Below are 23,192 nucleotides of genomic sequence, written 5' to 3'. Positions count from 1 at the left end.
ATTTATGGATTTTGAAGGGTCTTTCCTGCCCTATTAAAATTAACATCTTGGGGGCGCCTGGGTGGCTCAGTCCGGTAAGCTTCCGACTTCGGCTCAGGTCATGATCTCGTGGCCCGAGAGTTCGAGCTCCGTGTTGGGCCCTGTGCTGACAGCTCAGAGCCTGGAGCCCGCTTCGGATTCTGTGTCTCCCTGTCTCTCTGCCCCTCCCACTCATGCTCTGTCTGTCTCAAAAATAAACCAACATTAAAAAAATTTTTTTAATAAAAATAAAAATTGATATCCTGTTGGGAAGGTGTAGGCACCGCACCCCCACCGTGGCTGGCCGGGGAGAAGGTGGTGAATTCTGCTCTGGTGTCGGCAGCACCGGGGGAGGAGATGGCTGGAAGGGGTGCTAAGAAGATGCCACAGCCCCATTCTGCTGATTTGGGAGTTTGATGGATTGCAGGGTGCGGGGGGCAGAGGGGCCGGGGTGGGGCAGGAGCGTGTGAACCCCCTCTCACACCTGCTGCTTCAGCTTTGTCAGGAAGTCAGCCACACCTGGCCGAGACACCCTGGGGGCCTGTTTTCTCAGCAAGGACCGGCAGGGCCACATCTGGCTCAGTACAAGTTGATCTGATCAGGTTGGCTGCTGTTGAAATCCACGAATCACGTCCAACAGTTCTTTCTCCACCACAGACTAGACTAGTAATAAAGCTCAGGGTGGCGGTGTATTGCCCCAGACCCAGGGTCAGCTAATGGCACAGGTGGGGCATAAACTCAGGTCATGTGGTTCCTCAGTCCCCCTGCTGTGGGAATCAGGTCTACACTTTATTCGGTTATATGAGGGTTAACTTGCTCTATTTTGTGAGCAGGAAATAATACCTCAAGCCTCTGCTTGCTACAGGGTCTTTGCCACTTGGGGGCTGGACATATTAAACAAACAGGACCATCTTTCCAAGTCTTCAGGAGTGGCCAGTTTGGGTAGTTCTACCTACTACAGATGTGGGGACACTGAGGCAGCAGGAGTCCTGCCCCCCTAAGAGAATGCAACTTCTGGCATCCTACTCAGTACATGGGTCCCAAGGAAACTAGGCCTTTCTTAGCAGCAGAGCAGTGCCCGTGTTTTTGACCCACAAGTTGGACCTTCTCTCCCCACCAATAACCCTGAGCCAGTAGAATGGGAGGTAGGACGATCAGGTACCTACTCTATGGAGACATTGACAATGGTGGTCCGACCGAAGTGACTATTCCAATCTGAAAGAGAAGAAAGTGACTGATCTCAAAGCTGGTTCCTTGATTGAGTGAGTGTGGGAGCTGCTTGCGTTCGAGGTTCCCAAATGAATGCCTGGGGTCTAGAGATGCCTGCCCACATCCTCCCCTCCCCTCTTGTTCCCCAGAACTTGCCCCCACCTCCCCACAAAACCAGAAGAGGCCTCTTCTTCTTCCTGAGACTGCTGGTTGGGGCTCTACAGCCAAGTCTTGACGAGGCATCCCCAGTGCCCAACTGGATCAAGCAGACACCAGTAAATGCTGATTGGAGGAGCCCAGGGCCCCAGCACGAGTGGAGGGAAGAAATCAGTAACACTGTTACCCCTGGCAACAATCACAAGAATGTCACATTGCCTCCTTTCGACAGAGTAAAGCCTTCTGGCAAAATGTATTCATTTGTCAGTTTGGACATCTCTGGGTATTATGAAATGTGTCCAGAAATCTTGCATTGATATACTATACATATCTATGTTACATGTAATATAACGTATCATTGCCAACACACAAGCTCTTAGGAAGGGAATCTGGAAAGACAGAAGTTACTGTGGCAGTGGTATCTCGTGGCACATTGTGTGCTAGCCTGAATTAACTGAGGTCTTCCTCTGGCTGAGGAGAAACAGACACCTGAGGAATCAGGGTACCACTGGCTGCCACATGGGCACTTAAGGTGCTAAGCTACACCACTTAGTTGTACAGCCTTCGGCTCCGTCCATCTTCACATTTCTAAGTGAAATACTGGCTGTTATTCACCGGACACTCACTACGTGCCAGGCTCTGGCATCGTCTCCCGATCCCCATGACAGCTGAGGATCTGAGGCCTGGGGGGATTGATGTGCTTAATATAATAAGAAGTCATTTGCTAGATCGAGCAAAGGTATTTTCTGGGAAGCAGACACGGGTCAAGTCTACACCCACAATGTCATTCTGTCAAAAGGACCCTCTTATAATGAGTGTGGCTAGACTTCCTATCAGACCAATTTTACACTTCCAGTGCCATGTCTGTCACAGAGGAGATGGGGAGAGATCAAGTTCAGGGATCTTTGCGGTAGGTCACATGCCATAAAAAGGCCTCTGCAAAGACCTGGCAAGATGTAGGGTGGGGCTGCAGGTAAACATTCAGCTCCAGACTGAATTACTACTGTATGTCTGCCATGGGCCAGGTCCTGGGCCACACTTGTGATGAAGGACGCCCCAGGTCCAGTCTCCACATGGGAGGACAGAAGTTTGGGTTGTCCTAAGGTCACATAACTAGTTTCGAGATGTGGACTTATATTTTAGATTTCTAGACTACCAAGACCCAAGCTCTGCCCCGCCTACCAGGCCGCCCGTTAGGTCGAGTGGCCCAGGCGCAGGGCGCGCTGAGCTCCGCCTACCCAGAACGGTTCCAGTGTAGTTGATGGGCAAGATGATGCCCAAGGAGGGGATGCAGAGGATAAGCACAAAGATGATGAGATGATACTGGAACATGATGTAGATGCGGGCATCGTCTCCACACTTGCTAATTAGATCCTCGTTCCTGGAAGAGACACACAGACAAGGACACGCCTCAGGAGCCAGCGTGGCCACAGCTTAAGTCGGAGGGAGGTAGAGAAAAGGAAGAGAAGATTATCAACCTACCCCCAAGTTTTCTTTTCTTTCTTTTCTTTTCTTTTTTTTTTTTTTAGAAATATCACCCTTCATCTCAAATCCTCTGTTATGCCTCAAATGTATTTCACTGAATTTCACAGGCATATCGAAGGCAGAAGTTATGTTACAGACACTCACTCGGGAATCCAGAAGCACTTTTGAAATCAAGCATTCATTCCATCTTTTATTGCTTCTTCATACATTTTGAGTGCTTGCCATGGTGCGTGCACCAGACAAACCACCAGCGAGATCAAGATGCATCCTATTTTTTAAAAAGTTGTTTCTTTTAATGTGTCAGTTAAAAAGGAATTCTTAAAACCACAAAGAGATATCACTCCATACGGCCAGATTGACCAAAGCTAGAAAGTCAGACAATACCAAGTCTTGGCAAGGGTATGGGGGCCTGGGAGCTCTCCCACACTCATGGGTACGACTCCGGCAGAGCCACTTTGGAAAGCAGTTGGTATTATCTAAGGAAATTGAATGTATGCACAGCCTATGACCTAGTAACTCCAGGTCTAGTATTAACACATGCACATATCAAGAGACATGTATAAGAATCTCATAGACGCCTTGTTTATAACAGCCTCAAACAACCTAAACGTCTACCGAAGGTGGAAATGGACACAAGAATTGTGAGATAATGTATGTATATACATGATATATATATATGTACATATATATGTATATATATATAATGATATATATATATAAAACACTGTATATATAATGAAATACTATACAGAGATAAAAATGAATGACCATAGCTGAACCTCACAAACACAATGTTGAGTGAAAGATCCAGGGACAAACAGTACATGTTGTATGTTTTCGTATACAAAGTTCAAAAATAGGCAATATAGAACCATGGAGTTAGAAGGCAGGATACTCTCCCTTTGGAGAGGAGGAAGTGATGGAGTGTTGGCAATGTTCCAGTTCTTGATCTGCTTTGCTGTATTTGATCTGGACATTGATTTTTTGTGGACTTTTCCACGTGTGTGTTATACTTCAATAAAAAATTTAAAAGTATGGGGCGCCTGGATGGCTCAGTCGGTTGAGTGTCTGACTCTTGATTTCAGTTCAAGTCATGATTCCAGGGTTGTGGGATTTAGCCACACATGGGTCTCTGCACTGAACATAGAGCTTGCTTAAGATTCTGTCTCCTTCTCCCTCTGCCCCTCTCTCCTGCTCATGCTCTCTCTCTCTCTCTCAAGAAAAAGAAAGAAAGAAAGAAAGAAAGAAAGAAAGAAAGAAAGAAAGAAAAGTGAAATTTTATTATAGAAATTTTTGGGGGTGCCTTGGGTGGCTCAGTTGGTTGAGCTTGCAACTTTGGCTCAGGTCAAGATCTCACAGTTTGTGAGTTCGAGCCCCACATCAGGCTGTTCTGACAGCTCAGAGCCTGGAGCCTTCTTCAAATTCTGGGTCTCCCTCTCTCTCTCTGCTCCTCCCCCACTTGCACTCTGTATCTCTCTCAAACATAAATAAACATTAAAATAATTTTTAAAAAAAGAAATCTTGGGAAATACAAAGGAGAAGAAAATCATTCATGCAGAATCTCATCCAACCCAAGATAATGACTATTAAGCATCTTGGTTAATCTCCTTTAGTTTTTTGCTGTTGTGCTTGTTTAACATAGTGACTATAGCATAAACAGCATTTGATGTATTGCCCAGAATTCTCAGCATGGCAGTCAAGATCCCAGCTGATCCTTCCAGCCCAACCATTTAGCCTCTCTCTTGCCGTGTATCCTTGCTTCTAGCCACACTAGACGGACCATTGCTGGATGCTCCCTGCCCATCTCTGCCCCCAACCTTCACTCATGTAGTCCTTTATTTGTGATGGGTCCTGCACTTGGCATAGAGTGGAAATTCTCCCCATCCTTCAAGGCCTAGCTCAAAGCTTGCTTCTCCTGAACGCCCTAGCTGGAATTAATTTCTTGCCCCCCAAATACCCCCTGCACAGCAATGCTAACTTTCCCATTATGAATTATATACAGTGAGTTGTTAACCTTTGCCTCTCCAACTAGATTCTGTGGGCTTTGTACACTGGGACTCTGGCTTCCTTGTCCCTGATCAGTAAATGTATTAAGCTGCCGTCTAGACACTGTTCTCAAAGGGTGCGGGATGCATAATACAATGCCCAGCCTTCCTCCTTCCCTGGACGATGAGTTCCCCATGGAGGAACCTTTGGGTGGAGTAGGGTGGGGGGGGGGGTTGGGGAGGATTCTCACCTGGAAACACACACTACTGTGCACACTGACCTCCCACTGACCCGCAGGTCTGGGTATGCACACATGAATAGCTGTATACACGGATTTGCACCAACATAGTGACGTGCCTCTTTTATTTCATATTCACATGTGCACCACAGAGATGAAGTTTTAAGTTTTACACGTACGCTACTCTCTTGCAACACTTCCCCCTGCCCCCATATATACCCGCTAATGGGTCAGCAGACAACAGAAAACCCAGAAAGTCAGCTGTCCAAGACCGAGGGTGTGGTCAGCTCAGGCCGGCCTATGTACCCCAGGTTTCCCTCCCTCTTCCCCATGTAAAGAGCTGGCTAATGTGCCATTCTGCCCTGGCCCATCCTTCACGAACTTGCTAAGCCCAGGAACCCATAGCCAGCTCGTATGGCTTCCCAGGGTAACCAGCTCCAAGTGTTCAGACACGTTATTGATTATTTAAACATGTTTTAAATCGGCAAATGCTTGCGGAAAGGAAAAAAGTAAATTCCCTTGAAACTGTGGACAAGGGTTGCCTCTCTGCAGGAGGCCTGGAGGTGGCTTCCAGGTCTCTCTTAATGAAAATATATTTAATGTGAGCTTGTGCATGTTCTAAAACTTACCCAAGCAAAACCAGAGAAGGTGCCAAGAAATAAAATGTTTCCCCTCCACTCCCCCTACATGTGGCTAAGATCCCTGAACCACACACACAAACTAGCTGTATCACTTCTGGATACTAGGAACTCTGATGGATGATGAAGACAGCCCAGGAGGCAAGGCCACGGGCACTCCCCCATCAGTGGGGTTGGAGCTCAAACACCAGAGGCCAGTGGTCCTAAGTCCAGCTCAGGATTCCCAGGGCCCAGTCAGGGTGCCTCGTGCCCCCTTAGCAGGTCTGGAGGAAGGGGGGGTGCCCTGAGGTGGCCCAAGGGGGTGGGATGGGGTCTCGGAAAAATGTGTGAATGCTCCCAGCCAGGGCCTGACTGGTGGGTGTGGAGGCACACGCAAGAGGAAGTTCTATGAACCTTTGCCAAAAAAGCAAATTAGCAGGCCCATTCAGGCCCCTTGCTGCAGGTGGCCTTTGAGGGGCAGTGAGACTGTACCCTAAGGCAGGCATCACCAGGCAAGAAAGGACCCTGGAGGAGGGCTTTGAAAGGTGGACAGGGCAGGACAGATGGGGGATATTTAGGGAGCACCCAGGAATGTACAGGGCTCTGAGGTGGAGGCAGAGCCGTGTGCACAGGCATGAGTGTGTGTGCACACACATACACACAGTGGGGACAGAGAGTTCTGGTAAGCGCTCAGCTGAAGCCGGGCAGAGTCAGGAGGGTGCAGTCAAAATCATGAAGCGTGGGGTAATTAGGAGAAAACAGGTGACTTGGGGTCTTTCTCCTTGCCAAGTGGGGTCTGGCCCTAAAGAGATCCAGAAGGCAAGCGGACAAGGGGCTGTCCCTCTGTAATCAGTGCTGAGGCAAGAGGAAGTATGCCCTTCTGCCTGGTATTTTCTTTTCCATTTCAATACGATGAATGGTGTTCACAGAAAGAAAGCAAATAGCTATGCGAGAAGAATTTCTTTTTCCTAGTGTGGGATCCATAAAAGCATTTTTATAAGCATGAGAAAATGGTCCTTTCCTGAGGGCTGTGGGCTGTGCCCAGGTCCCATTTCACCCACTGTGACCCAGAAAGCGTCCCCTGCCTGGGCAGGGCTGAGGCAGTCAGTGGGGAGTGGGGAAGAGGGTCCAGAACGCAGGCCGGGGCCCAGACCTGCAGGGCAGCACGCCCCACCCCCATCACCACCCAAATATAGCAGCTGCTATCACAAGCTCGGAAAGTTCAGGCACTTACTTCATGGTGATGGTGTTGAAGAACCAGGAATAGAAGCCCTGGGGAAAAAGGAGAGAACATGTGAGAAAATCCAGGCCCAGGCCGGCCCTCCTCAGCTGTGGGAACCTGGGAAACATGAGGCAGCGTCAGCAAGGGGCCTCCTTCCAGGCAAGAGATGGCAGCGAGAAGGGCATGGGTCCTGGAAGGAAGTGGGCTCCATCTGGAATCAGTGGTGACTGTCCAGGGAGAGGTCTCCCCGGAAGTGAGCTATGAGCTCACATTCCTGCCATGTGGCATCCTGTTACAGGAAATGGGGGCTTAGTGGGTTTTGGACCGGAGGGAGAGAAGGGACCGTGTGTAGAGCGAACGTTGGCTGGTTTCTGCCTGTCCCTCATTGCTTCTGTTTGGGAAATTCACCCCCCCCCCCCATTGCATGTGGCCCGGTGGGCTGTCCGTCAAGTAGGGGTCCGCCACCAGTGGTCAGCTGATCAACGGGAACATGATGCAAGTGGGGCCGATCAAAATTCTCTTAAAGGGATTGAGAGGGGCGTTGGGAGAGAGGGTCTCTCTCCGTCTGAGCTCCTGCACCTTGGTGAACACCATGGAGCCTGCAGTGGCTTGGTGTCATCTTCGATGCTACAGGCAGGAGCTTGTCTGAGGAAAAAAAAAAAAAAAGCCTGGAGAGAGGATCCTGGTAGCATCACAGGACTTGGATCAAGTTGTACCCAAAGAAGCCACTTTTCTCTGGATTTCCCCACACTCTAGCCACGTGTTGCCTTTTTTTTTTTTTTAAACACTAGTTTGAGATGGGTTTCTTCTCCTACATCTGAGAGTCCTACTGGGGCGCCTGGGTGGCTCAGTCGGTTAAGTGTCCGACTTCGGCTCAGGTCATGATCTCATGGTTCGTGGGTTCGAGCCCCGCGTCGGGCTCTGTGCTGACTGCTCAGAGCCTGGAGCCTGCTTTGGATTCTGTGTCTCCGTCTCTTTGCCCCTCCCCCACTTGTTCTCTCTCTCTCAAAAATAAATAAACAAACTTGAGGAGTCCTGTTGATTATGCCTTTCTCTCAAGGTCTTGCTGTCTGGGGTTTCTGGGTGGTGGGGAAAGGCAGCCTCAGCCATGGAGGTGATGAGGGGCCTAGAAAGGAAGTCTGCTTGGGGAGAGTGTGCATGATGATGGGCTGGGGCCCATGGCCCTAAAAGTGGCCAGATCTGATAGCTGGTTAAGTTGCCCTGGTGCGTGATTCCTTCCAGGATACTCTAGGGATTAGGAAAATGTTGGAAAAGGTTTAACTCTTGATTGACCCCATTTGATCACAAGTACATGAGTGAAACAGGCAGCCTGCCTGGCTGACATTCCCCTGCGCCACGCTGATTGGAGAAGGGTATTTCCCAAAAGGAAGTGATAGGAAAACAGAAGGAAGTTCCTTGCTCCATTCAGTATAAGACCCACCAAGTACCCTTCTCTGTATGGGGTTGCCTGATGGTCAGACATCCACCTTAGGGGGGGCCGTGTCCTCAGTTATGTCTTGAGGAACTAAAATACAGATGCCCAGTATGGGTCACAGCAATGAAGGGGACTAGCACGCTGGTGGCATTGATTGTGAAAGTCCCCAGGGAAGTCGTGAGTTGCTAAACAGGAGTTGGGCTGAGAGTCTGAACTCCACTCTCCGCATCGGAGAGTTTTTCGCACCACCACCTATGGGCAAACAGGGGTGTGTTTTATTTAGTGGGTGAGGAGGTTTGTTGTGCACAGCGAGGGACACACCTTCCTGGGAGTCACTTCCACCCCTTCTATGGCAGGTGCAAAGGTGTATACCCCACATGGCACGTACAAGTCCTGGAATTCACACAGGACAGGACTGTCCTTGAGAGGGCAGAGGTCATGAGAAGAAGTGTGGCCTATGTGCCTGTAGAAACGGCACAGACGTAGATGCGTGAGCGAGCACGCGTGCAGCATCTCTCTTCTCTCACGGACGACAGGCCCACACATGCGGATGTGCTCCCCTGGGTTTACACCGCAGCTCGGGAAGGCGCAAACCATTCACAAGACAGAGCACCTGAACGGCAGGCCTGAGAAGCAGCTGCCACCTCTCCTCCCATCCCATCCCTGCAGGAAATGGCCACAAGGTCCTAGGAACCAGCTCAGCTGACAAGACTGAGTGACAGTGGTCAGTTCATTGCACCTCGCTTGGTGGCCCCAAGCTCCTCACTCCCACCACATGGGGTAATGACCCGTTTGCTTTACCCACGCCACTCGGCCTGGCTGAGGCCCCGGCATCCTGGCCGGGGCATCCACGGGCCACCTCACCAGACTCTCTCCCTGCCCGTCTCATTTCTACCTCTGCGGTTTGACCACCTCACTGCTGCTGTAATGATTCCTCAGATATTTTTAAATAAATGATCTTTTTGCCATTGTACAACAACAACAAAAAACCCCAACCAAAGCAATGCTTCCGAAAATAAACCTGAGAGTCAACCTTGTAAGGTAGGCGTGACTGTCCCTGTTCTATAGAGGAATTCTAAGGGACAAATTTGTCTGAGGCTCTCCACACAGCTTGGGGCAGATCCTGGCAGATAAGGGGACCAGGTCTCTTGGAGGGATGATAATGGAAGGAATATGGTTTTACTCACTCACTGCCTCCAACAAACACAAATCAGATGTTAATTACATAGCAGGTTGGCCTGGCTGGGGGTGGGGTGGGTGGGGTGGGGACAGTGGTGGGCCAGCCCAGGTCAGCACCTGCTCTTGCTGGGGGAGCAGAGACCCTGGACCGATCTGGTAGATGAGGGACTGTTACGGACTGAGTTAAGAGCTCTGAAGAAAAGCAATGCGTGTAAAACCAAAGATCTGGACCCACAAGGCAGGGATGGGGCTCCTGGGGAAGTGGCGTTTGGGCTGAAATCTGAACAAAGGGTGTGTTAACCTGGGGGGGGGGGGCACCGGGGAGGGGGAGGGGGAAGGACAGGCCAAAGGCCCTGTGGAGGGAAGGAGGTGGCACTTTTAAGGATCTAAAAGGTGGCCACTGTGGCCAGGGATGGGGGAGTTGGGAGGCAAGGACAGATGAGGTGGAAAATGGGTGGGGCAGGACACAGGCGTGGACATATTGGTTAGAGGCCACCCTGCCTCATCCAACAAGAGGCTGATGGGGGCCTGGCCTGGGGGGTGGTGGGAGAGGTGGAGAGAAACAAGACTGGGAGGGTGACAGCAATACAACTTGGTAATGAACTGGCTGTACCTGGGGGCCTGGGCCAGACCCAGGGAGTGCACCTGGGTGGGTGGTGGGCAGAGTCTGAAACCAGGGATCTAGGAACAGGTGGGTGGAGGGATGTCGTGGCATGTTTTGGACATGCTGAACTCCAAACGCCTTTACAATCTCCACGTGGAGATATTTTGAAAATCACTGGATAAATGTGTCTGGAGCCCAGAGAGAGGGTTAGCTGGAGACAGAAATTTAGGAGGGTTCTGTGCAGAGGTGGCAGACGAGGCTGGGAGTGTGGGTGACGTCGCCCAGCAGAGAGAGGAGGAGGTCTGGGACCAGCTGAGGGAAACCCCTGGGGTGGAGGAGCCTGCAGAGGGGATGGGGAGGAACAGAGGAGCGGCAGAAGAGAAACCCAGAGAGTGTGATGGCACAGAAGCGACTGGAAGTGCCTGTTCAAGAAGGGAAGGTGGTCTACAGGGCTGGATGTCTCTGAGAGACCAGATGAGATGAGAACTCAGCAAAGCCCTTGGGATTTCATGGCCTGGGACAACCGATGGCTCGTCTGGGTGGAACGGAGGGGTGGGAGCCACTCTGGAGGGGTGGAGGAGTAAGTGGGAGTGAGAAAGTGGGCAGCACAGGTGCAGAGGGAGACAGGCAGTGCGGGCTGTGGCAGGGAGGGCCCAAGATCGTCCCTGACACCACCTGGAACTCTCCAGCTCTGTGCCATGACTGTGTAGTGCCTTCCTTGCCGCTTTTTGAGTTCATGCACTTACCACCAATACGTGCATCTGTCTGGGTGTCTCTCACCCAGACAGAAAGTCCCATGAAGCAGGACTTGGTCCATTGAGTTCGCTGCCCAGGTCCCAGACCAGCGGTGGCCCACAGCAGGTGTGCCACGGCAGCCAGCTAAGTGAATGAAGAGGCTCGAGTGGAGCCCTGGCATCCGACAGGCAAGAGAAGGAAGACTGGGCTCCATCGAGCAGAGTTGGGAAGCGGGAGGTTGAGGGAATCCCTGCCTGATGTCTGGACTCTCCTCTATGAAGTGGGAGGTGAGTCCTTGGCTGGGGCAGGACCAGGACTGTGACAAGGGTTGGAGATTTGAGAAAAGCAGGAAATTTAGTTTTAGAAATTCCTTTAAGGGGGCATCTGGGTGGCTCAGTCGGTTAAGGGTCGGACTCTTGATTTCGGCTCAGGTCATGATTTCACGGTCGTGAGATCGAGCCCCAAGTCAGGATCTGTGCTGAGTGTGGAGCCTGCTTAAGATTCTCTCTCCCTCTCCCTCTCTCTCTCTCTCCCCTCCCCCGCTTGCACACTGTCTCTCATCCTCTAAAATAAATAAATAAATAAATAAATCCCTTTAAAATACTGGAATTAACTAACTCTTATTTGGCATCCTAGGAGTTAGGAATGGTTAATATCCCCGTCTTTCTGATGGGGAAACTGAGGCTTGGCAAGGCTGAGGAGTGTGTCCCAGGTCACACTGCCAGGTTGGATGCAGCTGGTTGCAAAGCCCCTGATCATGAGCGGGCTCCTTCCTGCACGTGGCAGAGCCAGGAACCCGCTGGGCCCAGGCCCACCCCAGGGCTCACCTTGTCCTTGTGTTCCATCTCCAGGGAAATATCCGAGGGAGATGTCTTCTCGCTCTGCTCCCCATAGATCAGTGAAGTCAAGCTGCCGGCCAGGAAGATCAGTGAGCAGGGAGGCGGAGAAGGAGAGAAAAGGCCTCGGCCACCCGCCTTGCTGTCTCTCCAACTCCCAAGCCAAGAGCCGCCACCCCCTCTTATACAGTACCAGACACATCTCAGCTCGTGTGCTGAGCACACAGCTCTGGGTACAGACGGTAATCACCCCTGCTGCCAGGTGCCCAATGTATCTGGGGAGTCACGCGATCCAGAAAGTCTGAGATCTGAGAAAAAAGTGGGCTCGTGCCCAGAGATGACTGCCCCCACTAAGTTCCCTTCTTTTGAGGAGGGCCAGAGCTGGGCAGGAGTGGGTGACGGCATGACACCTGCTGTATCCTGGTTGTGGCCTTACTTCCCCCAAGGGAGCAAGCAACTGGCTCGCCCTGACCCCCGGCCTCTCCTCACCTGTCATTGTGAATGAGCAGAGCCAGGCGCCCGTAGTCCCACGCAGCTTTCCGGAGGAAGGAATAAACCAAAATGATGACCTGTAGGCCGGGAAAGGGAATGTGGGAATATGTCTCCTGCTCGGCTGGTCCCTGAAACCCCGTGGGGGAGATCCTGTCCCTCAGGTTCCCAGGGGCTTCCCGGGCTCTCCAACAAGTGGCCAGCTTTGTTAGGGTAGAGGCCATGCCTGTCTAAACTCTGGACCCCCGGTGCCCAGCAGCTTCCCAGCAGAGTGGATTCTCAGAGTTTGCAGAGTGAAGGCATCGGTGTCATGTTTAGAACGATGCAACAAGAACATTCCTTGAAGAAATCAGCAAGAGGAAAGAGAAGGGAGGCCCGAGGGCACTGGCCGGGTAGGTCCCTGGACAGTGGCGCATGGAAGGGAATCTTAGGAATTCTGCCTGTTCCTGCAGTTCCCTCTTCCCCGGGCTGCCCTGGGCATGACTGACATTCAGGGAGTCCCCACCACTGTGGCTGACGTCTGTCTGGAGAGCCGAGGCCCCTGCTGTATCACCTGTGACAGTGTGACGGTCTGCCCGAGGCCTCCCTGCCTACCGTGGGGCACAGGACTTACCACCCACAAGATGACGTTGAGGAACAGCACAGTGGGGATTCCCCCAAAGGGCTGCCCCTGCAGGACGGTGCTCTGAGAATTGAAGCAGTTGTGTGCTGTCATGTTCTGTGTCTCTTTCACCATATTCAGGTTGCCCTGCACGGCAGCCATCCTGGGATCTTCCTGGTGACAGAAGGGTGCTCAGGTCAGACACAAGGAATCCCTCTCACTCTGCAAATGCAGAAGGCTGACGGGGAGTTGGGGGGGAGGTAGGTGCACTGAGTACCCATCAGACCCAGTGTCCATTGCCAGCCTGTAGCAGGTCAAGGCAGGGAGGCTCAGCCCTGAAAGGGCATAGAGCCCTACCCGGGAGGAGCACAGCTGCCTTAAACCCAGGGCCGTGATGGCAGAAGAGCCCAGGTCCCAGATCCCCTGGAAGAGATTTTATTTTGTACCACTCGCTCCCTTTACCAAGAGTTGTGAGAAGCACATCCAAATGGATCTTCCTATTTCTACCTTTGTGAAACTTTTCTTGTATATAAATGAACAAACTTCACAGAGGTGGGTAGGACCCCAGAGTGGAAATATTCGGTTTGGAGAACAGAACTGCATTCATGGGAAGCCTGTGCAGATAGGGTCTAACATCTTATGATTCTCTGATCCAGTTTCCAGGAAAGGAAGTTTCCTAAAACTAAATGAGGTAAAGCTATATAGTGCCCTGCACATAGCAGTGACTCAGTAAACGTCACTGTCTTCAGGTCGAACTTGAACCAGGGAGATCAGCACCTGCCCAGAGCCTGAGCCAAGCCAGTGAGCCTGAGCATTTTGGTGAGACTCAAATGTAGGGCTCATGGTCATGGGCATCAATAGGTCTCAGACTCAGAAAAGAGCAGGAAGCACAGATGAAAACTGGAAGTGACTGGTAGCTGCTTAAATTTATCTGCAAAGTGTTCTGGTTTTAAAAGATCATTCAGGGGCACCTGGCTGGTTCAGTAGCTAGAGCATGTGACTCTTAATCTCAGGGTTGCGAGTTGAAACCCCATGTTGGGCAGGGAGCCTATTAAAAAAAAAAGAATAGCTAAGATTTCAGGGCGCCTGGGTGGCTCAGTTGGTTGGGCGTCCAACTCTTTTTGTTTTTAATTTTTTCTTAATGTTTATTTATTTTTGAAAGAGAGAGAGAACATGTGCAAGCTGGAAGGGCAAAAAGAGAAGGGGACAGAGGATCTGAAATGGGCTCCGTGTTGACCACAGAGAGCCTGATGTGGGCTCGAACCTTGAGATCATGACCTGAGTCGAGGTCAGATGCTCAACTGACTGAGCCACCGAGGTACCCTGGGCATCCAACCCTTGATTTCAGCTCAGATCATAATCTCACGGTTCATGAGATAGGGTCCTGCGTTGGCCTCTATGCTGACAGCATGGAGCCTGCTTGGGATTCTCTTTCTTTCCCTCTCTCTCTCTACCCCTCCCCCATTCAAGCTCTCTCTCTCTCTCAAAATAACTAAACATTACAAAAAAAAAAAAATCATTCATTTTGTCTCCAGACCTTGTCTCACCCTAGAAACTCTTCACTCCCATTCAAGAAAAGTAGGCTCATTCATCATTCATTCATTCATTCATTCAACAAGTATTTAATGAACAACTGCCTTGTGCCAGACTAATGCTGGTGATGCAATAGTGAATAGGCAAAACAAAACAAAAAAACCCTCTCTCATTGGATCCTGGTGGGGAGAGGCAGTGCAGGGGTGACGGTGGGTCAGAAGGGTAAAGAGGGTGACTGGGAAGACCTCACTGGGAGGATGACATTTGGACAAAGACTTGAAGAGGGAGCAAACCACATGGCAGGCACAGCAGAAGGTCTGGGGGCACAAGCTTGCCTGGAGCCTCCAAGAAGAGCAAACAGGCCCATGTGGCTGGACAGGGGAGAGTGAAGGGGGTGAAGCTTGGCCAGGGGAGAGTGAGGGGGGTGAAGCTTGAGCCAAGGAGTGACGTGAAATGACTTATGTATTAAAGGCATCACTCTGACCCTTGGTTTGAGCATAAATGGAAGCGGGGCAAGCCGAGAAGTAAACACAGAGAGGTCAGTTAGGAGGAGATTACAGCAATCCAGGCAAGAGGTAACAAGCCTGGGATGGAAGGGGAGGAGGCGGTGAGAAGCAGTCAGATTTTGGAAGTATTCTGAAGGTGAAGCCAGCATGTGCTGCTACAATGGGTGGTGGGGGGCGGGGTGTAAAAGAGAGGAGTCCAGGGTGACCCTGAGGTTTTGGGGCCGAAGAGCAGAAGTGCCTTTATTGGGTGGGACAGACCAGGAGTGGGGGGAGGGGTCAGGAGCCGGGTGCTGGACATGCTAAGTGGAGATGCCAGGTGGGTGGCTGGACACGTGAGCCCGCAGCTCAGAGGAGAGTCAGGAGACATAACTGTGAGAGTCACCAGCAGATGACTGTTGGAGGCATAGGACTGGGTCACCGAAGGCGTGAGCTCAGAGTGAGGCTCAAGGTCTGAGTCTGTGCAGGGTGAGGCCCCAACACGGGGAGGTGAGGCAGATGAGGAGGAAACGAGAAAGGGACTAGAAGAGGGGCCAGAGAGGAAGGAGGAATAGCAGGAGTGGGTGGCATCCTGGAAGCTAAATAAAATGTTTCCAGAAGGGAGGGATCGGCTGCACTGATGCGGCCAAGTAAGATGACAACTGAGAACCAGCCATAGTTGAAGCAACGTGGAGGTTTAGTCGGTGGCCAGACTGGAACAGGCGCGAGAGAGAATGGTGGCCGGAGAATTGGAGCCAGTGGGCATGAACGATTCCTTTGAACGGGAATGAGAGTTTGGAGGTGGTTAGGACGGGAGAAGCAGCAGCACAAGAAAAGTAGGCTCCTTCGTTATTCATTCATTCATTCATTCATTCAACAAGTATTTAGTGAACAACTGCCTTGTGCCAGACTAATGCTGGTGACGCAATAGTGAATAGGCAAAACAAAACAAAACAAAAACCCGTGCAGCAGCACGGAATGCCGGTGGGAACGGGCCGGTGGGAACTTAAAGGCTGGCGATACGGGGGAGACAGGGCATTGCCGACGCAATGCGAGGATGTGGGAAGGGCCGGCAACCGGTGCACAAGTGCAGACGTTGGTCTTGGCCGAGAGCTGGGTACTGACCCACGGCAGCAGGAGGGAGGCAGGCGCACAGGTGGAGCTCGCGGGTGCGCCCGCCCAAGGCTTCTATTTTCTCAGACGCAGGGGGAACAAGTCTCAAGGTTGCTGAGCGACGCAGGTGGTGGGCAGATGTGGGATGTTTGAGGACAGGACGCAAGGCAGAAATAGAAGTCTAGAGAAGTGGTGGAGTGAATGCATTATGAGAACATGGTGGGACTGTCGCGCAGCACTAAGGGGCCACTGAGGTTCACGGTCTTGAATCTGCAGCAAGAGCAGCCAGACTCACTGGGCCTCTCCCCCAGCTGTGCTCATCGGTGTGGATGCAGGTGAGCCGCTGTGGAAGAGGCAGACAGCTCGACCTAACCAGGGCAGACGTTTTCCCAAGTAAGTAGGAGAATGAGAGGGCTGGAGTTGTACATGAGGGAGTCGTTTTAATGACTGGCCAGGTAAGGACAGAAAGGACACATGAGATGAGCGAGGGATGGTGACAGGGGTCCACGGAGGTAGAACTGTTGGGTATCACAGGCTGTGACCCGACACGTAGGACGTGGCTGTTGGAAAATGAGCTGTGTGGCACTGAGATTAAGAAGGGATCGGTTATGGGTAGAGAGAAGGTCTAGGGCATGAAAATAGAGTCAGCGACTGAGTGGTGTCAAGGAACTGGGAGGCTGGAATGTCCTTTATGGACAGGTGGATCTTGAAATCGGTAAGAATGAAGACGGGAAGAGCACTGACGTGACGGTGAGGCAAGAACTGAACTCTTCTGGGAAGGAGGGGAGTGATCTGGTGGGGGGGGGGAAGTCAGCGCCTGTACCAAAGACGGGGAGCGAGATGTCTAGGCTGACACCTTGGATCCAAGATGGGGGCTTCAGCAGGAAGGAAGGAAGAAGAGTCTGGAAGATGCACAGAGGAGGAAGGAATACATCTCTCTCGTCCCCAGGCCTGAGAGGGTGGTAAGGGAGGCCCCGTCCTGGGGAGTCTCTGGTTTCAGTTCCCAGTGGGCAGGCGAGGTGCTGCAGGAGCTGGGGGTGTTTCTGGGCATCTTGGGCTCTGTGGCACTGAATGCCAGTTCCAACACTTACCTCGAGCAAGCTACTTAAGGTCTCCCTGCCTCATTTATTCATCTACAAAAGGGGAGTGGTGTTAGTAACTAGGACTCACTTTGCAGTGCTATTAAGAGGGGTAAGTGGGGGGGGGGGAGCCCTGGGTGGCTCAGTCGGTTAAGCGGCCGACTTCGGCTCAGGTCATGATCTTGCGGTCCGTGAGTTTGAGCCCCGCGTCGGGCTCTGTGCTGACAGCTCAGAGCCTGGAGCCTGTTTCAGATTCTGTGTCTCCCTCTCTCTGACCTTCCCTCGTTCATGCTCTGTCTCTCTCTGTCTCAAAAATAAATAAACGTTAAAAAAAGTTTAAAAAAAAAAGAGGGGTAAGTGGGGGCATCTGGGTGGCTCAGTCGGTTAAGTGTCTGACTCTTGATTTCAGCTCAGGTCATGATCTCATGCTTTGTGAGGTGGAGCCCCATGTCGGGCTCTGAACTGACAGCATGGGGCTTGCTTGGGGTTCTCCCTCTCATCCTTTCTGCCCCTTCCCCCTCAATAAACAAATAAACATTTTTTTTTAAAAAAGATGGATAACTGGGTTAAGATTTGTCAGTCATGGAGAGCAATGCCTGGGACACAGAAGTATCACACAGACACTTGTCAAATGAAAAGTGGGCGCAGAGCTCCAAGGGGCACAGCGGAATGCTGTCTGGAGTTGGGGAGGCTTTGGAGATGGGGACAGAGAAGGGAATAAAGAAGAGGGTGGTGTGCAGGACGGGTCCGGGGCTCCCTGTGCTAACTCACAAAAATAGGGAAACACACGAACTCATCCTTCTACCTGCCACATCAGCATCCTTCTGTTCTCTCTGCAGGGGCTGCCCACGGTTTTACTACTCCAGGTCACTGCTTAACTCATTGACACAAGCATGTTTAGCTAAATATAAACTTACAAGGATTTGCACTGAACATGGTACCTTTTTCTTATAGTTTTTAAAAAATGTTTACTTATTTATTTTGAAAGAGAGAGAGCGCATGGGGTAAGAAGCAGAGAGAGAGAGAGAGAGAGAGAAAGAGAAAGAATCCCAAGTAGGCTCCACACTGTCAGTGCACAGCCCTGACACGGGGCTCGATCCCACGAAGCGTGAGATCATGACCTGAGCCAAAACCAAGAGTCGGAGGCTTAACCCCCTGAGCCCCTGGGCGCCCCTGAACGCGCTACCGTTTAACAGCAAGCCTTCTGCCGTAAAAGCCAGAGTAGCCCGAGGAGCGAGGAGCGTTTCCCTTGGCATCTCTGGCAGCTGCGGCACCAAGGTACAGTTCTGCTGGCGGCCACCTGGGGGAGCCCGCGCTGAGGAAGCCGCGGGGGAAGGCGGGGCGCGGGAGGCGCAGGCGCGATCTGAAGGCCTTGGAGGGCCGTTCCCTACCTGCGTCAGTTCTCCAGAGAGGGTCTAAGTCAGGCCTGGGGGCTTCGCTCAGCTACCCGGAAGCTGCAAAAGAACAAATGCAATCTAAAAACCACAAGGCCTAGGGGCCCAGGCCGTCTGCCAGGGCGGCATCATCTCTCAGGGCTCCTGAACATCTTTATGTTCAGGATATACGTCCTTTATCACGTGTATTTTGCAAATACTTTTTCCCAGTCTGTTGCTGGTCTATTTGTTTTCTTCATGGTATCTTTGAAGCACCACTGTTTTGGATTTTGACAAAGTCCAGTTTATCAAACGTTCTTTTATGGACCGTGCTTTGGGGATGGTGATGGTGTCTAGGAAATCTTTGCCTACTCCTATGTTTTCTCCTAAAAATCTTATAGTTTTAGCTCTGACACTGAAGTCTCTGGTCCATTTTGAGTTAAAGTTTGCAGAGGCTGTGACGTAAGCGTCTAAGTTCATCTTTTGGCGAGTGGCTATGCACTTGCCCAGCACCCTTTGCTGGATCTCATCTTTAAAACGAGGGGAACAGCTGGGAAGCCCCTGTCAGGGCTGTCTGGGGGACTGGAACCAGGGCAGGGATGTGCAAGTGCTTGGTGACCAGCAGCACAGCCAGAAGGACGTGTGACTTTTATTTGGTTAATACCGTACATGATGAGGGAAGGGGGTGGGCCCGGGCTGGGAAGAGCTCTGCCTTCCATCTGGCTCTAAGGAGGTTTGAGTCCTGGATGCTGCTCTTTTCCACTTAACTCCTACACACTCATTTTCTCTCCTTCCGAAAGCACCCCCCTTCCTCCCTCCCTCCTCCTCCCTTCCTTCCTTCCACAAAGAAGGGCTGAGTACCTACCATGCACCAGCCATCATGCGAGGCCCTGGGGGCCTGGCAGTTCCGTTTCCTACCAATATGAGTCTCCCAGACTCGCTGGGGAGACCTGTAAGCATGCCAGGCACGAGCCACCACACACTCTGGCACACTTTGGTAACCCCGGTAAAGGGGGTCATGGGGAGGGCCCACCTTGAGCGGTCAGAGAAGCCTTCTGCAAGGAAGTCACCTCTGAGCTGAGATGCGAGGGATTTGACTCAGCAGTGTGGTGGGGAGCATGGACAGAGGGAACCATGTTGGCCAAGAGCCAGAGGGGGGACAGAGCATGGTGTTTTGGGAATGTGAAAACGAGTACTCATGGCTCGAGTGCAGGATGGATCACTGGTTTATGCTTTCATTTGTTCATTTGTTCGTTCAACAACAATTCGTGGCAGATCTACTCTTCCCAGGAAGTACAAACGCAAGTTCCTCTTCAGGGGGTTCCCAGTCTTTGGGGTTTGGGGAGACGACTGCTGTTGGGAGAGGCATGGCCCAGCTGCCGTTCTGCCTAGGAGGGCCTCCAGACACAAGGTCCGAGCCTCTAACCTGGAGTGGGATGCAGTCCATCGGCAGGGTTGGGCAGGTGCAGCCTGCAGGAAGGTGAGGCGGGTGAAGGAAGGAGGTGAGGAAAGAGAAGAGACAAGAGAGCCTCGCCCCCATCTCAGCACCTTCCTCAGCTTCCTCAGCAGCAAGCAGAGGCAGTGTCATGGAAACCCAGAGCATCGTCCTGCCTTTTGTCCTCACCCTTAAACCACGACTGGACCTCCTTTCTGGAGAGGTTTCCTTCTTCCTTCTTTCTAGCTCTTGGGTGTGAAGAGGAGGGGTAGAGAGCTTTCTGGAGACCAAAGTAGCAGCAGTGGAAAGAATGCAACTTGAAATCTGAGGGTTATAAGGGAACACAGAACAGGGGCACCCACCTGCCACGTGCAGGGGCATCAGGGAATTTCTCTTCGGGCATGAATTTTAGGGAGGCATGAACACAGGGAGGTTATTCAGGGCGGTGGGAAGAAGTGGACTGTCTGCAGCCAGACCGTCTGGGCTTAAATCCCAGGTCCACCCCTGTTCGCTGTGTGACCACGGACAGTGACCTCAGCTCTCTGGGTCTTAGTTTCCACCTCTGGAAAGCGGGGATAATGGCACTGCCTCACAAGGTTGTTGTGAACACGGAATGAGTTAACTCACACAAACCCCTTTGCAAATGCTTGAGAAGCAGTGCCATTAGCCAGTACTACCGTCACTGGCACCAGGTCATCTGCGACGTGCTAGTGAAGGGCCCAGACTGGACCATTCCTGGTCTCCTCCCGCCTACTCTGTTCCGGAACAGACCAGGGGAGGACTGTCCAAGACCCCACAAACTGCAGCCTGGAGGCTGCTGCCTCTGTTCTTCTTATGCATGAAAACCGAATGTCAGCCTGGCTTTTTGGGCCAAGGAGGGGCAGTGAGTGACGGTGGGGATGCCGGCTGGGGGGTCAGGATCCTCAGTCCCCTCCTCAGCTGCACATCTTATCTGATGGGGAAGTGTGTGGCCTTCCTCCCCTCCCATTTCTCCCCGTCCTGGCCTCTAGTGGCAGAAGCTGGAGGCTGGGCAGTCCCAGGCCGCAGGCGAGGTTTGCTTGGGGAAGTGGGCAAAAGCTTCAAAAAGAACGAGCTCTGTCTTTATTAGTCAGTCCCCTGGTCCGGCGCTCACCTCCTTCCTTCCAGACCTGGCCTGGCTTCAGCTACTGCTGTCCTAACCAGCCAGGCCAGCAGGCCAGGCCCTCCTCATCTCAAGGCCAAGTCTTCTGTGTGAGGAGCCCAGATCCCGCAGCTAGGGCAGCCCAGGAAGCCCTCGGTGTGTGTGGGAGGGGCACGATCTTATTAATAGCTAACATTTATGGAGCACTTACTATAGGAGAAATACTTCCCATTTAAGTATGTAGCTCTCACAAGTACCTAAGGGTACTAAAATCATCCCCTGATGAGAGGACAATTAAGGCCCAGACAGGTGAAATCACTTGCCTAAGGTCATGGTGCTAGTAGGTGGCATGCCACCTTCTCTCTTGCCACCACAGGTCCCTTGCATATGCTAGACCTTCCACCTGGAATATTCCTCCCTCCCACTAGTTAACTCATTTTCCCCTAGTTAATTGCAGCTGGAAAATGTCTTATGTTTACCACCATGCCACCATTTTATCAGTATCTTTTTCTTCTCTGTGTGTGTGCATGTGAGGGGTGTGTGTGTGTGTGTGTGTGTGATATACTCTTATATTCTTTTTTTCCCCTGAACTCTTTAAGAGTATAAGTGAGGGGCGCCTGGGTGGCGCAGTCGGTTAAGCGTCCGACTTCAGCCAGGTCACGATCTCGGTCCGGGAGTTCGAGCCCTGCCTCAGGCTCTGGGCTGATGGCTCAGAGCCTGGAATCGGCTCAGAGCCTGGAGCCTGTTTCCGATTCTGTGTCTCCCTCTCTCTCTGCCCCTCCCCCGTTCATGCTCTGTCTCTCTCTGTCCCAAAAATAAATAAACGTTGAAAGGAAGAAAAAAAAATAATAATTGCAGCTCGGTTTTTGCCTCCATAGGGAAGAACCCCAGACCAGGTGAAGCCCCCACATTCCATGCCTCAGAGCATCTTAGGTCACAGACACAGTATGACATTTAAGAGTGGGTCCCAGGGGCGCCTGGGTGGCTCAGTCGGTTAAGCGGCCGACTTCGGCTCAGGTCACGATCTCGCGGTCCATGAGTTCGAGCCCCACGTCAGGCTCTGTGCTGACAGCTCAGAGCCTGGAGTCTGTTTCAGATTCTGTGTCTCCCTCTCTCTGCCCCTCCCCCGTTCATGCTCTGTCTCTCTCTGTCTCAAAAATAAACATTAAAAAAAAAAAAAAAGAGTGGGTCCCAAATCCTGTCTCTGCTATTTGTAAGCTCCATGTCCTTGGGCAAATATCTCAGCTTCCCTGTGCCTCGGTTTCCTTATCTGTAACATGGAGATGTTAATAGCATCTACCTTATTGGCTGGGTGTTAGGAATGTATGAACCAATTCACATAAAACACTTAGAACGGTACTGCTATACAGCAATGGCTCAATACAGTTAAGTATTATTTTCCTTGTTTGAACCTAGTACATTTGACGTTCATTTACAAGATGACGTACTAAATGGCTGGCTCCACCAGTGGATGCAAAGCTCCTTAATGGCTACGTTTGCTTAGTATTTTCTCTGCTGTGCTGGTTAGAGCTTGGTGCTTTACAAATATTTGTGGAAAAGGGGCCCCTGGGTGGCTCAGTCGGTTAAGCGTCCGACTTTGGCTCGGGTCATGATCTTGCGGTTCGTGGGTTCGTGGGTTCGTGGGTTCGTGGGTTTGAGCCCAGTGTCGGGCTCTGTGCTGACAGCTCGGAGCCTGGAGCCTGCTGCGGATTCTGTGTCTCCCTCTCTCTCCGCCCCTCCCCACTCGTGCTCTGTCTCTCTGCAAATATTTGTGGAAGAAAGGAATGACTGGCAGCAGGCTGGGGTGGGTCTCACTTGGCCCCCCGATCTCCAACCCAGAGTGTCTGGCTGGAGGGGCTCCTACAAATTCTCGAATCTAAGCCCTTCCTCCCACAGATGAGCAGAGGTTTGCTGCAGCCGAGTATGTCCTTGGCCTCCAGTCTCACAGGGCTGGGTGGCCCCTGGCCACCCCATTCCCCCTGGAGCTCAGCTCAATCAGTAGATTGAGGGCACGGTGAGATCTCAGGCTGAGCAGCCACACACACACACACACACACACACACACACACACCTGGCACATCTCTTATCTGAGTTGTGGAGCGAACACATTCCCTCCACAAGCTGCAGGCTTCACTTCGACCCTGATTTACTGCCGTAATTCCTGTCTCTGTGGTAACAAGCGGGACTGAGCCTTCGGCTAGCAAAGACTGGGCAAAGGGCTCCTCGTCGTCAGGTCAGCACTGTTGT

At 51.8% G+C, this 23,192-nt stretch overlaps 1 protein-coding gene across 18 annotated transcripts in view; it reads right to left on the bottom strand.

Moving 5' to 3' along the window:
• TMEM63C (transmembrane protein 63C) overlaps positions 1-23,192 on the bottom strand; it is a 129,627-nt gene that overhangs the window by 23,046 nt on the left and 83,389 nt on the right. For 17 of the 18 annotated variants that reach the window (XM_019833359.2, XM_045060300.1, XM_045060301.1 and 14 more), the window contains 7 exons: positions 18,409-18,471; positions 12,823-12,984; positions 12,210-12,289; positions 11,712-11,793; positions 6,944-6,981; positions 2,622-2,764; positions 1,185-1,233 (listed from right to left, as the gene is read on the bottom strand). In XM_019833359.2, the coding sequence (XP_019688918.1) occupies positions 1,185-1,233; positions 2,622-2,764; positions 6,944-6,981; positions 11,712-11,793; positions 12,210-12,289; positions 12,823-12,972 (542 nt within the window). In that variant the 5' untranslated portion in view covers positions 12,973-12,984; positions 18,409-18,471. The remainder of the gene's footprint in view (positions 1-1,184; positions 1,234-2,621; positions 2,765-6,943; positions 6,982-11,711; positions 11,794-12,209; positions 12,290-12,822; positions 12,985-18,408; positions 18,472-23,192) is intronic. The other variant, XM_045060304.1, reaches the window with a different exon arrangement.

Source organism: Felis catus, chromosome B3 (genome assembly GCF_018350175.1).
Source record: "Felis catus isolate Fca126 chromosome B3, F.catus_Fca126_mat1.0, whole genome shotgun sequence".
NCBI classification, from domain to species: Eukaryota; Metazoa; Chordata; class Mammalia; order Carnivora; family Felidae; genus Felis; species Felis catus.
This window is presented reverse-complemented; position numbering and strand designations above follow the sequence as displayed.